The sequence below is a fragment of the Pongo pygmaeus genome, chromosome 8, assembly GCF_028885625.2.
Source record: "Pongo pygmaeus isolate AG05252 chromosome 8, NHGRI_mPonPyg2-v2.0_pri, whole genome shotgun sequence".
Lineage (NCBI taxonomy): Eukaryota > Metazoa > Chordata > Mammalia > Primates > Hominidae > Pongo > Pongo pygmaeus.
In genome coordinates, this window is record NC_072381.2 from 35,310,548 (window position 1) to 35,325,821 (window position 15,274).

Sequence of the window (15,274 nt, forward strand, 5' to 3'; positions counted from 1 at the left end):
ATACAAACGAAAGGGCAGTAAAAGATCGTTTAAAATTGTTTCAGTTAAAATTTTAAATAAATATATAGCCATTAAAACACAAATAACATGCAAATCAAAACCACAATGAGATACCATCTCATACCAGTTAGAATGGCAATCATTAAAAAGTCAGGAAACAACAGGTGCTGGACAGGATGTGGAGAAATAGGAACACTTTTACACTGTTGGTGGGACTGTAAACTAGTTCAACCATTGTGGAAGACAGTGTGGCGATTCCTCAAGGATCTAGAACTAGAAATACCATTTGACCCAGCCATCCCATTACTGGGTATATACCCAAAGGATTATAAATCATGCTGCTATAAAGACACATGCACACGTATGTTTATTATGGCACTATTCACAATAGCAAAGACTTGGAACCAACCCAAATGTCCATCAATGATAGACTGGATTAAGAAAATGTGGCACATATACACCACGGAATACTATGCAGCCATAAAAAATGATGAGTTCATGTCCTTTGTAGGGACACGGATGAAGCTGGAAACGAAACCATCATTCTCAGCAAACTATTGCAAGAACAAAAAACCAAACACCGCATGTTCTCACTCATAGGTGGGAATTGAACAATGAGAACACTTGGACACAGGAAGGGGAATATCACACACCAGGGCCTGTCATGGGATGGGGGGAGGGGGGAGAGAAAGCATTAGGAGATATACCTAATGTAGATGACGAGTTAATGGGTGCAGCACACCGACATGGCACATGTATACATATGTACCAAACCTGCATATTGTGCACATGTACCCTAGAACTTAAAGTATAATAAAAAATAAATAAATAAAATAAAATGAAATAAAACACAAATAACAGATAAATAAATACTGAAGCTGAGGGATACCCCAAATATCCTGACATGATCATTACACATTCTATGCATGTAAAAATTACTCACGTGTATCCTATAAACACATAAAATATTATGTATCAGTTAAAAAATACAGTTAACATTGCACTCCTGTGTGCTACACTGATATACATAATTCAGACCTGTGGTCTGTGGCTGTTAATAAGCAATCTGTTATACTACACTCCTCTTCTCATTTACCAATTCTTTCATATTATAAAGTTATGCCGCCTAAAAAAAAAAAGTGATCCATCTAAATCATAAGTGGAACAAATCATGTCATTCCCCATCTATTTAATTGACACACCTAGAGGCTCTCCTAGCAATAAAAGGACATATCACTTAAGTAGAAGAGTCATAATTTTAAGTTTGCTTTTTATTTGAGTTATAAAGTAGAGGTTGGTTCTCAGGTATAAAACCATCTTCAGAACAAAATGAAATATGTTGGAATCATTAGAAAAGCCATCAAAACCTCTGCTGATCCTTCCATTAGGTTTCAATTTGTGTAAACTCAATACTTTTAGACACAACAGCTTTTTAAAGGCCATTAATAAAAGGCAATTCTGGTTTGAGGATTGATGAATGGTCTACTCCCTTGTCAGAAGCTGTATAAAAGCTGATTTGGAAGCAATACCATGATTGCCCCTGGTGCCTACCTGTCTACAGGTGAGGGTTTGGAATTCCGCGGCTTCTTGACTTGGGCATACAAAGCATCCATCATATGCCCTTCTCGTGGGCTCTGAGGTCTAGCGTTGAGAGCCATGGAACCTTCATAAGAAGAAACTCCCCCATACATCAACTCATCATCACAGCCAAATGTCCGATGAAAATCTTGAATTTCAGCATAGTCACGCTCTCGAGCTTGTCGTTCCCTAAATTCTCGAGTTTTGGCTTGAATCCTATGAAATCAGAACAAAGTTGAAATAAGAGAAATCTTTCCTTTTCTAGGAACTGCATATAGAAACATTCATCAAAATATGTTGTAAAATATATTTTATTTCTTGCAGCTATAGAAGATCAGTGGTATAAATGATAGGTCATACACATTCTAGATTGTTAAGTAATGCTATGGATGCTCAAAAAGAATAATTTTAGATGCCCTTTGTTCATGTCAACAAGATTGCAGTCATAATTTAAATCTTTTTTTTTTTTTTTTTCTGAGACAGAGTCTCACTCTGTCCCCCAGGCTGGAGGGCAGTGGCATGAGATCTTGGCTCACTGCAACCCCCACCTCCCAGGTTCAAGTGATTCTTGTGCCCTAGCCTGCCAAGTAGCAGGTATTACAGGTGTGCACCAACACGCCTGGCTAATTTTTGTATTTTCAGTAGAGATGGGGTTTCACCATGTTGGCCAGGCTGGTCTCAAACTCCTGACCTCCAGTGATCCTCCTGCCTCAGCCTCCCGAAGTGCTGGGATTACAAGTGTGAGCCACCGTGCCTGGCCATAATTTAAATCTTAAGTTTAAATTTTCACTTATTAACTAGCTTTAAAAACTCACAAGGAACAGATCATTTCTGGCCTCTACTTGGATATTACTCATGAATTTGTTTAAGGCAAGAAATAATTTTTTTAACGTTACATACACTTTATATATGAAAATATTTATATGTAATATATATCTATCTTACTCATTATTAATACACCATAAACATTCAACCTACTATGAACCTTAAACACGAATCCACACCATAACTCTTCATTAGTGACAAAAGAGGATCTCAGCTTAATGACATCGACTCTGTCATTTTATGGGATGCATACAGAAATGGAGAATCCTTAAATTAAGGACTAGAAGGCATGTATCCAATCAAATTCTGAAGTAAAACTTTCCTACATTACAACTAAGAAACAAACCTTAAATGCTCACCTTTACTGAAGTTACATTTAGTTTACTATGATTTTATTAAACTATTTGGTACAACGTCCTCTTCAACTTATAATATATTGATATAATTTATGCCTAAGTCAATCTTAGTTACCTGGAAATAATTTTAAAATCCTCAATAGAATTTTAATGGAAAAAATATCTCCTTTATATACTTACAAATTTAAATATACACTTAAATGCAGTACAATCTTACTTCTATAAAGCAACACTTTAGACTGAATTTAATCTTTTATTGCAGTTATTCTTTTCATGTTTGAAGTAGACCTCTGATAGCAAAAACAATACATAAACATATATTCAAAAGAATCCAGAAAAGATACCAAAATCAGATAAAGACAGCAGCAAAGAAAAGGAAGAAAGAAAAGAAAGCTATATAGGCCAATATTCCTCATGAATAAGAAAGCAAAAACCCTTAATGAAATATTAGTAAATGAAATTCAGCAATATATAAAAGAAATTATACACCATGACCAAATGGTGTTTACTGCAGAAATTCCAGCCTGGTTCAATATTCAGAAATCAAATACTACAATCCATCATATTAACAGATCAAAGAAGAAAAGTTACATGATTGTATCAATTGATGCAGAAGAAGCATTTGATAAAATTCAACACCCATCATGTCAGAAAACTAGAAATAAAGTGAAACTTCCTAAACTTAAGAGCATCTACCAAAAACCGACAGGTTCCATCATGTAAATGGAGAAAGACTGAATGCTTTCCCTATGATAAAGTAAGGATGTGTGCTCCTACCACTATAATTCCACATAGTGTTGGAAGTTCTAGGCAATGCAATAAGCCTAGAAAAGGAAATAAAAGTACACAGATTGAAAAGGAAGAAATAAAACGCTTCTTACTTGCAAATGACATGATGATCTGCAAAGAAAATTCCAAAGAATCTACAAAAATCTCCCAGAACTAAAAAGCAAGTTCAACAAGGTCAGAGGATACAAGATCAACATGTAAAAATCCATTGTATTTTCCATATGCTGGCAATGAACACATAGTCACTGAAATTAAAAATGCAATGCTATTTATAATCCCTAACAAAACAAAACACACAGATACACATCTATAAGCCAAACTTTAGTTTATGTAGATCTGTGTAAGATAGATACGTTGAAAACTACACAATGCTGCAGCAAAAACAATTCAATGTAATAAAATAGTTTTTTCAACCAATGGTGCAGGAGCCATGAGATATCCATAGGTAAAAAGAAAAGGAAAAATACATTTCATACCTTACTAAAAAATTAACTCAAAATGGGTCACAGGTTTAAATGTAAATGTAAAAGTATAAAACTTAAGAAAAAATGTAAGGGATTCTTTAGGAACTAGTGCGTGGAGAAGGGTTTTTAGGACTAATACCAAAACCATTATCCATAAAACTTTAAAAGTATATACATTGAACATCATCAAAATAAAAAACTTTTCCTCTGTGAAAAGCTCTAATTAGAAGATGAAAAAATAAGTACAGCCTAGAAAAAAATATTTGCAAGGCACGTATCTGACAAAGGACTTACATCCAGGAAATATTTTTTATAACACTCAGTCAGCCTTCTCGGCTCATACCTGTAATCCCAGCACTTTAGGAGGCTGATGGGGGCGTGCTGCTTGAGCCCAGGAGTTCTAGACCAGCCTAGGCAACACAGTAAAACCCTGTCTCTACAAAAAATGCAAAAATTAGCTAGGCATGGTGGCACACACCTGTAATCCCAGCTACTCAGCTGAGGTGAGAGGATTGCCTGGGCCCTGGAGGCCAAGACGGCAGTGAACCATGACTGTGCCACTGCACTCCAGCCTGTGTGACAGAGCAAGATCCTGACTCAAACAAACAAACAATCAAACAAACAAATAAAAACAAGCAAACAAACCCCTGAAACCTCAACAATGAGAAAACAATCCAATTAGAAAATGGCAAAAGACATGAAAAGATGTTTCACTGAAGAGGACATATGGATGACAAGCATGTGAAAAGACGTTCTCCACCACCAGTTAATAGGGAAATGCAAATAAGACCATGATGAGCTATTACTACACACCTGACTGGTTAAAATAAAAAATGGTGACAATACCAAATGCAGCCATGAATGTAGGGAAACCGGGCTTCTCATACATTGCAGTTGGAAATTTAAAATGGTACTGTCACCCTGGAAAACAGCCTGGTAGTATCTTTAAAAATTAAACATATACTTATCACACTGTCCAGCAATTATGCCTCCCGGTACGTATCCCAAAGCTGTGAAAACTTATGCCCAAGCAAAAACCTGTATGCAATTGTTCATTGCCAAATATTACCTTATTTGTAATATTTAAATATTGGGAACACCCAAAATAGCTCACAATGGGTGAATAGTTAAAAACAAAAAAACAAAAAAACTGGGGTGTGTCCATATCACAGAACATTACTTAGCTGTACAAATGAACAAACTAGTGATACATACAGCAACTTGAATCTGTCTTAAGGGCATTATGCAATGTGAAAAAAACCCCAGCCAATCTCACAGGTCATATATGATTTCACTTATATAGCATTCTCAAAATGACAAAAGTATGGAGTCGGTGAACAGGTTAGTGATGGCTAGGGGTTAGCTACAGAGGAAGACCTCTGTGATGAAATAGTTCTGTTTCTTTACTGTAGGAGTGGCTACACTAATGTGCACAGGTGATGACACAGAACTACACACACCCTATACCAATGCGAATTTCCTGGTTTTGATGCTGTACTACAGTTATCTGACTTAACCACTGGGGGAAACTGGATGAAGGATACATAGGACCCCTTTGTATTATACTCATAACTTCCTATGAATCTAAAATTATTACAAACTTAAAAGTTTTTTTAAAGACAGAAAATTGTCACATAGCATTACAAGCAAACTTTGCATTTTCCTTGTTTCTTTCTTGTATCTAGTGTATCACCATCACCCGACTCTTGTTTTCCAATTTTGAATACAGGGGATCAAATCTGTCTGACTTTTCTTCTCTCCCAGCTATAAAAAGTACATAAATTCACCTAGCTCAGTGTTTCTCAACAGGACCCAATGACATTTGAGAAGGGGCTATGTGTCATCATGTAGGACTTTTACCAGAACTGGTCACAGCCACATGTAATCCAGCAGTGTCCCCATGGGGGCAACAAAAACTGCTTCTCATGTTCCCCAAAACTCCCTAGGAGAACCTTATTTCCTGAGGTGACAACCAATGACTTTCTTAACTCATAAGTGAATATTAGGAAGTTAGAAATTTTTATCAGGACTGTTCTAGATTCTAGTAACTCTAAGACTACAGGTTCCACAGACAGAATACCCACAAGAGAAACAGCAACTCAAATTCTAATGTCAAATTTAGCTAAAATTCTACTAGACATTTTTTTAATTTTTACTCCATTTATCCATTTAAGAGCAATTATGACAGTTAAGGATGCTATTATAAAAGCTGGTTACCACTAAATACTAGCTATCCATAATGGAAAGTTGATAGAAGTTAGGAGATAATTTTATTCTTTGCACCATAATGTCTTTTTGACTCTCGATTTGACCAGAAATCACTAGCAGAAAGAGGAAAATGAGTTCTTTCTTACATTCAATGGGATATTAATTTGAAACTCAATTATGATCACTTATCTGACAACCCACTATACTATGATACTTGGTCACCATTCGTCAATCACTTAATCATAGGTTAATATCCAGGGTGACTAGGCATTCACATAAGTCTTGAAGTTTGGCAAACTGAAGGAGTTTGAAGGAACACAACAGACCTAAGTATAATTATATAAATATAAAGCTGAAATTTCTGAATTTGGAGAACCTCCAAAAATCAAAGAGAATGACTCAGACTGATTTATTAATGACTAAACTCTATGATACCTGAAGCTCAATTTACTAAAAGTGAAAAATCCAGCTTACCTATGTCAGAAAATGCATCCCTCTTAAGAAAGAAAGCTATCAGAAAGAGAATAGGAACACACTCTTTTCAAGGGAGGCATAAACCTAAATAATCTCCCCAAACTTCTTGCACATCAGTTTCATTATATTACTGATAGGTTCTGGATTTGAATGTTCTTTTGTTCCAAATGACACAGAAAATAATATTAATTAGCGGTCAGTTTCTAACAAGTCAATCTCTCAAAAGAAGTGCTCAGCAGCATGAAGTACTATTTATAAAGCCCAGATCTTAACTGCCTTCTTTTACCCAAATTTGTACATTATGACTAATCGCCACTAGTCATTGAGCCTAATAAACGTTAAAGCCCCATCTGTAGTACCTTCCAGAAGCACTGATTTTTTTCAAGGCTCCAATAATGAAGGAATTGTATTTGTATTGCTTATCTTGTCATCACCAATAATGTTGTCCCCAAAATTCTAAAACTAGCATCACTGCTTTCCAATGTGGCAGCTTACACTGGTGATGAAAACCTTAGAATAAAACTATAGCATACGTGTGGTCCACCAGGTAGAACTACTGCCGCAAAAGGCTAACGGATCTGGTCAGTAGCCTGAACTAATGCGCATTCTCAAGTTCATTCTAGAAATTAATGCTAACGAGGCTTGCTGTACAAATAGCACTTTAGAGTAGACTTTTGAAACTAGGCATGCACTGTGATTTTCATAAATTTTAGTGGCAATTCACAAGCAAAATTAACAAAAGACACAAATGAATTTATTATATTCTTTGATATTTGAATGTCTTGTTTACAAAGTGAGAAAATGAACTTTCTAACACAACCGAAAGGTTATATTTGCATGTTATGTATTTCCACTCTGTGAAAATATATATTTCAGTAAGAAAATATTTGGCTCAGGAAGAAAACATGTTTGGTGTCCTCATAAAAATAACATGACTTCTTAAAGAAACTTTGAAAAGACAGTGAGTTATCTTGCAGTTGAGCCCTTAATGGATCCAGATGGCCAGGGCTATAAAAGCATACCCCCTTTACTCTTTTATTGTGACCCTGAGGTCACAAATTATTTCCAAGATGTAAGAGTCACTCGTTTTTCTGAACAGTCAGATTGTTGTTCAGCATTCTCTATCCCATTTATCTCGGGCCAAACCTCAACAATGACAGAAGTAACTGATTAGTCCAAAACCCAGCAAAAGACATAAATGTCTATTGCCTTAAACATTTCAGTAAGCCCTTCCTGGTTCTAAAAAGAACTATTCTGAAGTTCAGATTATCACAGGCAGTTGTACCACCTGACATTGATGGACAACATTTATACTGTTTCCTATCCTTGAAAATTGAAAAAACAAATTCAAACAATTAAAACCTTTTATCAAGTCATTTTTAACTTAATAAAGAACTTATCATTTCAACTTGTTATGTTCAAGCATAAATACATCTTTCCTTTTTGTAAAAAAAAATAAAGTGTTCCATTATGATAATGAAATTGCCTTGAACCTGCATAGAAAATAATACACAAAATAATGTAATATACTAAATAAAGTAATAAGGTTAATTTCTTTCCTGCTGTCACTAAATTCATGCTAACAGTCTCTCTTCAGCTTGACATCAATTAATGATTTTAATTCCAGGCTCTTGTCACAGTGTTCACCACCCTTTTCTCTAATTAAAATGGATGATGCTCGATGAAGATAACACACACAAGACTTCTGTTTTTGTAACATTTCTATTCATTAGTATTTTTGCTTTTACAATAAATGGCTTTTTGCAGTAATTGCAGTAGAATAAGATGAAAGGAACCTTTTATGAACATAAAGTCTAGTCTTTATATATCCAGAAAAGGTACCAGGTATGGGAATAACCACCGAAGTGACCAAACTCCTTAGGATGGAAAACCAGTGGTGTCCTTAAACCTCTCAGTTACATACCAAATACCTCCATTCCCAAAGCTATGATGCTGCAACACATCTCTTTTTTCATGGTGTATTTTTTTAAAGACTACAAGAAATAGAAACTGTCTTTTAATGATTTTTAATAAAAAAAAAGTTGTTATGTCTACAGAAGATAGAATATACTAATATTAGTTTAACAGAAAAAATGTTTTTAATAAATTTCAGATTTCTATGTATCAGATAGTTGTTGACTATCTTCAAAACAATGTTCAGGATCTTGAAATCAACTCTTTTGGGAAACATTTTACCCCCAACTTACTGCACTGCCATCCAGAAGCCTCATTCTGGGAACAACAGTTCGTGGATCTTTTCCCAACAGTATTTCTTCTCTCAAAAAGTCAGTATTATAGAAATTGATCAAATAAAACGCAAATTCACGGCGAAATGAAATTTTAAGCTACAAAACAACTGGAAAGAATCGTCTGTTGCAAAAGCAGTTTTAGTCCACTGATGGAAGGCTTTATTTGGCCCTCAGAGTACTTCAGCAGATGGCAGACTTCAAAAATACTGCAGCTCAACTCATCCATCCTTTGGGTGATCCTCCCCCTGCCAGGTGAATCTAACAACTGCCCCCTAACAGTAGATAAGCTGCCAGTTTGGTGCCTATGCTGAATTCCCAAAAGAGAGATACTATTCCACTAAATTTCTTACCCTGGTAACAGTTCCAATTTTAAGTGGGATTTTAGTATCTTTGTCATATTAGGGTAAAAGTTGATTGAGAAGAAAGGACTTCCATATTCTAAATGAGCCCTGAAAAAAATTTTCTTGAGTGAAAACAACTGTTTTAAAGGTACACTTCCAATTCCAGGGAAGAATGCAAGTTGCTGAAATACATAGTGGTCCCTTAGGATAGGTGGGAGGGAAAGTTAACTTGCATCCCTCAATGCTAAAATGAGATGAAACCGGTTTTAAAATACAAAATGGTTAAAAGTTGAAAAAGAGATAAAAGAAAACATTAACAGGGAGACTGCTAACCACTAATACAATCACAACTTGTAAAGAATCCAGGCAGTTAAAAGACTGCCCACCTTCCATAAGCCTTTGTGCCTAGGGGGAGAGAGACTGAAAGTGAGGGTACAATTTTTCTAGTTTGCTAAATTATACATATTCTTGGGAATAAGATCTAGCTCCCAAACTGCCATCTCTATGAAGCAGTCACTACTAACTCCAGCCCCACTGATCGTTCCTCTTCCCAATGCTCTGTAATCATCTATTTTAACAATTGATTATATTGTCTTTTCCCCCTGCCCAGAGACAGGGGTCTTACTCTATTGCCCCGGCTGGAGTGCAGTAGTATAATCATAGCTCACTTCAGCCTTGAACTCCTGGGCTCAAGACATCCTCCCACACCAGCCTCCTGAGTATCTGGGACTACAGGTGCATACCACCATGCCCTGCCCTGCTAATTAAAAAAAATTTTTTTAGGGACAGAGTCTTGCTATGTTGCCCAGGCTGGTATCGAACTCCTGGCCTCGTGTGATCCTACCACCTCAGCCTTCTGAGCAGCCTTACATCAATTTTTTAATGTTAACATGCTTAAATCTTTTTCTCTTAACAAAGGTAAGGGATCCCTGAGAGGGAAAAAACATTTTAAAATAGTAATTTTAAAAAGACTTATAATATCTGATATGGTTTGGCTGTGTCCCCACCCAAATCTCATTGTGAATTGTAGTTCCCATAACCCCCATGTGTCATGGGAGGAACCAGGTGGAGATAATTGAATCATGGGGGTGGTTTCCCCCTCCTGTTCTTGTGATAGTGACTTAGATCTCACAAAATCTGATGGTTTTATAAGGGGCTTCCCCCTTTGCTGGGCTCTCATTCTTCTCTTTCCTCCCGCCACGCGAAGAAGGACGTGTTTGCTTCCCATTCTGCCATGATTGTAAGTTTCCTGAGGCCTCCCTAGCCCTGTGGAACTGAGTCAATTAGACCTCTTTACTTTATAAATTACCCAGTCTCGAGTATGTCCTTATAGCAGCATGAGAACAGACTAATATACTGTCTGATACACTTAATATATTGTGAAACAACAAAAACAGTTGTCTTATACTGACTAATAAAACACTAGAATAATATTTCCCTAACCAACAGACACAAACACATCTCAACAGATACTCACTCAAGTCATGTTCAGGCTTTCATGGGTATTAAAGCACCTACAATTATTGCCAATGCAGAGAGATGCTCTTAAGCCAAATATATCTAGGACAGCTCTCATCAGAAAGCAAACTGCATTTTCCTACTTCATTTGCAGTATCTGTCAATAAAATCAGTTTCAGATATATAGTATGCCTAAGGCTTAATTTTCCTCAAGTATTCATCTATATTTTTCCTTTTTTTTTTTTTTTTTTTTTTTTTTTTAGAGACAGGCTCTCACTCTGTCACAAAAGCTGGAGTGCAGTGGCGCAGCTCACTGCAGCCTTGAACTCCTGGGCTGAAGTGATGCTCTTGCCAAAGTGTTAGGATTACAGGTGTGAGCCAACACACCCAATCAAGTATTTATCGAAGTAGTTAAGTCCTACAAAGCAGGTTAACAGATTCTTAAAAATTCTCATTTACCTATGCAATAAAAAATTTAAAAAAAACTTGAAACTTAGCCTATTGATTAGAATTGACTTTTCTGAAGGATTCACGAGGTCAAAGAAACATGAAAAATGCTGCTACAGGATAGAAAAAATGTTTCCCATAAAAGGTTAATTTTTAAAAGGCAATCTTTGCATGACAATAAGTGATCTAAATGCAAAGATTATTGTTAGGAAAACAAACATGATCACCTGCTGAAAAGGATCCTACCAACTGAGATGACAAAAAGTTCAAGTAATTACTCAAAGCAGGTATTACTGAGAACAGCTGGTAAAATTAGAAAGAGAGGAAACGGCATGCAGAAAATCCACATAAACTTGCAAAATGACACACCAAGAACGGGGAGTATCCCACTGAAGGACACAGATAGTTCGATGGTCTGGTATTGAAAACACAAGGCTTTGAAAGATGATTAGAACATTGAATAACGGAAAGTTTCAGATCATCTATTTCCTAAGGAGATTTATAAATATTCCTTCTATATTGGGAGGATTTAATAAGAAATTAATTAACTTTGACATATTTCCACTAGAAGCATTCAGTATCCCTGGAAATGTTCCCAAGCACAACTTACTATGCAGATATAGATAATAATATTGTAACAGCGTTCAATGGCTGAATAACTACAAAATACAAGCCAGCTAACATTATAAACCTCATTTAATAGAATGAATAACATGAGGAGAATATTATTTGAGAGTTGGGAAATTTGGCCAGATAGCATAGTTAATATTTCATGTTTTAGAACATCTTTCCTTCTTTCTGTCCCTCTTTCCCATTTGTCTGTTCACACAGACCCGACCGTGATCCAGAAAACGTTTAACATGATTTTCTAAGAATGCATAAAAATGCAAAATAAATAAAAATAAAAATAGATGTCAACTTCTTAAAAGTACATAGGTGTGGAAAATGTGTACTTTATAGGAAAAAAAAATGATTAGAATGGCACAGACGAGTATGTTAACAGTGTGTTAATACAGATAAATTTTTGTGTTCTGATTGTAATTTTATGGGTTTCTCCCAAATTTTTCTGTAGTTTTTAGTATTAGAATAAACTTAGAACTAGAGCTTAAAAAGGTAAATTTTTTAAACAAGTGAGAAAGGTGGGAAAGAGAAAACTGAAAAAGGAGGAGCAGTGGTAAGCACGTACTTTCATAAGTCCACAAAACAGAAGCCAGAAAGTAGAGACAGGTTACAACACTGCTTTAAACTTGCTCGCAGTTCTGGAAAACAATCAACTCCGGCTTCTACAGCCAGTTAGAGGAGTAAGCTGAACACGCCTGAACCAGGAGTCAACGGTCTTTACTTGCCCTTGGTGTTTCCCCAGTGACTCGGAATGTTGCGGGATGTCAGTATTCCAGAAAAAGCAAAAGTGAGGGGTTGAGAGGATGTTTTGAGAAGAAATAAGTTTGGAGAATGGTGACTCTCTGTTCCTATCTTGGTGACTCATAATGTACATGAACTTGGTAGAATTTTGAGAAATAACAGAGTAGAAAAATACGCATATACTGGTTTAAACAAGTGTTTCCCAAACATACTTGTAAATAGAACACATTCTCTGCTGCTGAACACTGGGCAATCCTGTACCACATAGTGTATATACTACCATTTAAAAATACATGGAGGTATCACTGGAGCAAAAACAACAGAAAGCCAACATGTTATTTGTGATGCTTGGTCAACAGAGAAATCTATCACTGGGTTTTGTATGAGAGGCTAAGTAGACCTGAAGTTACGTAGATCACTTAATTGGAACATGTTCTGTTTTGAGTTTGGAGCCTAAACCTTTCAGGTGGTGGAAATGAGCCAGTAGAGGCGCTGTCCCTAGGCATGCCTGAAACACAAGTCAGAGGCACGAAGCACTGAATTCACATTTTTGCTTAGTTTCTCAGTCTGTCTCCAATGTAGCCAACAGCATCTCTGAAAAAATAGGGTACCTAGGTTCAGTGCTCCAGAAAGAGAAGTCGAAAATAGCATGTCAGAAAACCCGTTAACTTCCCCCTTGGCATCATGCCCAGACTCCCCGCTTCTCAAGAAGACCATACTCATGGAGGCTCTAGTCTGAGGCAGGGCAGGGCTAGTAGAGCGGAGCACAGATCCATACAGTGATCTTCCTAGTCCATTTCTCCCATATGGATGGCATTTACTCAAGACCCAACCTCACAGTGCTGGTAGCAAGTGACGGAAAGGGAAGGAAGTTAGCAAGAATGAAGTCAAACTTAATCTTGGACCCTGCTCAGTACAATCTAGTTTATTGTCACCATCTAAATAGATCTTAACATTGAAGAAAAAACATTTAAAATTATATTCATAGCCCTTTTAGTTTTCCAATATTTATATCTTGAGCAATATTCAGGATTCACAGATGTATATAGGCAAAAAATGTTCTGGTTTGTGGACAATCATAACTCATGGGGGAATGTTGAGTTTTCTATTTTTATATGGAATTAGCCAAAATAATTTTTGGAATTCAAATAGCTACAGTGGTAAATAACCTGAGAGATATTTCACTACTAGTCAGCAGTGAGGGAAAGGTTCTAAGGAGAATATAAGTAGTGGTTTATTTATTTTTATTGATTCCTCCAGTCAAAATTTTTTCAAGGAAGCTGCAGTTTCCATTCTCAAAAAGAACACTGCCAATACCACAGACAGAACAGAAAGAACGACATATGGAAGAAGGCTTGCCCTATTAAAATACAAGTGCCAAACCTACTCCACTTCGTAGTTCAGTCCATTTCTTTCATTCACTTGCTCTATTACAAAATCCATAAGTTTAAATAAAACATACTTGCAAAAAGTTGTTATTGAAATACAAAGTATAATAATTTTCTTAAATTATGAGCCTAATTGATTTTTTTAATGGACCATTCACTTATTCCTTGACCCTGAAAGATTTTTATTTTAGGCCTCCTGTACATTGTAAATTCATTATGATCAACCTACTTCTCAGAAGTATTGCATCATTAGAGGTACAGAGATGGAAATTAAAAGCAAAACTGAGAAGTGAACTGTGCCTCAGGCAAATTAATAATACAAGTGAAACCATTATGTAAAAATCATTGTTTGGCTGGAAATATTTGACTAAGCATCATAAAAGTATTTTGGAAAATGTTGATAGAATTCTGCATGGAAACATAGTCACCTTAAACTGCAAAGAAGAAATATTTAGAAGATGAAAAATAGTACAGGATTAAATTATCCCCTGTGGCAGGTATCAAGATATAGGGGAGGTATAAGGTTTCCGTCACTCAGATTACTCTCTAAGTAAATTACATATTTGCCTGTGGATGAATTCTGAGTTCACACATTTACCTGGTATAGTCTCCTCCTTTAGGGAGACGAAACTCTTCTAGGATAGAAGTTTATACTTCTGAGTCACTAAATGCTATGGCACACACACTATGCACCCAAACCCCAAAATAGTGAGTTTACTAATAAGTTTGGGAATCCCAAAATTGATGAGGATTAGAAAGAGTCCTACAAAGCAAGGTGAAATGATTTTTTTAAAATAAAAATTGAGGAAGAACCAGCAGTCTTGCTTCATAAATTCAAAATCCATATTTTTTCCCACATACATTTTCTACCCTGAAAAGCTACAGAGACTCAGAGTAACCATTCTACTCAAGAAAAACCTCAGAGGTATTAGAAGGATGAATGAAAAAATACCCAAACACTAATCTCTTTTAAATAAAACTGTTGTAGGATACTATTTTTAGTTATTTCATTCATTAAGTATTAGAGTAAAAGCATGCTAGCTTTAGAATTATGGTAGGAATACTGGACTTAATCTTAAAGATGCTGGGCTACAGTCCTAGCTATGGATAGTACTTAGCATTATAACCTTCATCAAGGTACCAGAAACTCACTGAAATCCCAGATTATTCAAAGTAAAACAGGCATAGTACCTCTCACTGTGGCTGCTCAGAAAATGAAATGTGATGACAGAGAGAAGCTCACTGTGAACCTGTAAACTCTAATAACAAAAGTGTGAGATGGCTTTCTCACCCCCTGGAATTATAATGAGAAAAATTCTAATCACTTAGAAAAAC

The 15,274-nt window shown here is 36.0% G+C and overlaps 1 protein-coding gene across 33 annotated transcripts in view; it reads right to left on the bottom strand.

Annotated features, from left to right (window-relative positions):
* Nucleotides 1–15,274, bottom strand: part of PARD3 (par-3 family cell polarity regulator) — a 710,416-nt gene that overhangs the window by 161,249 nt on the left and 533,893 nt on the right. For all 33 annotated transcript variants that reach the window (XM_054503380.2, XM_054503381.2, XM_054503379.2 and 30 more), the window contains one exon: nucleotides 1,552–1,794. In XM_054503380.2, coding sequence (XP_054359355.1) covers nucleotides 1,552–1,794 — 243 coding nt within the window. The remainder of the gene's footprint in view (nucleotides 1–1,551; nucleotides 1,795–15,274) is intronic.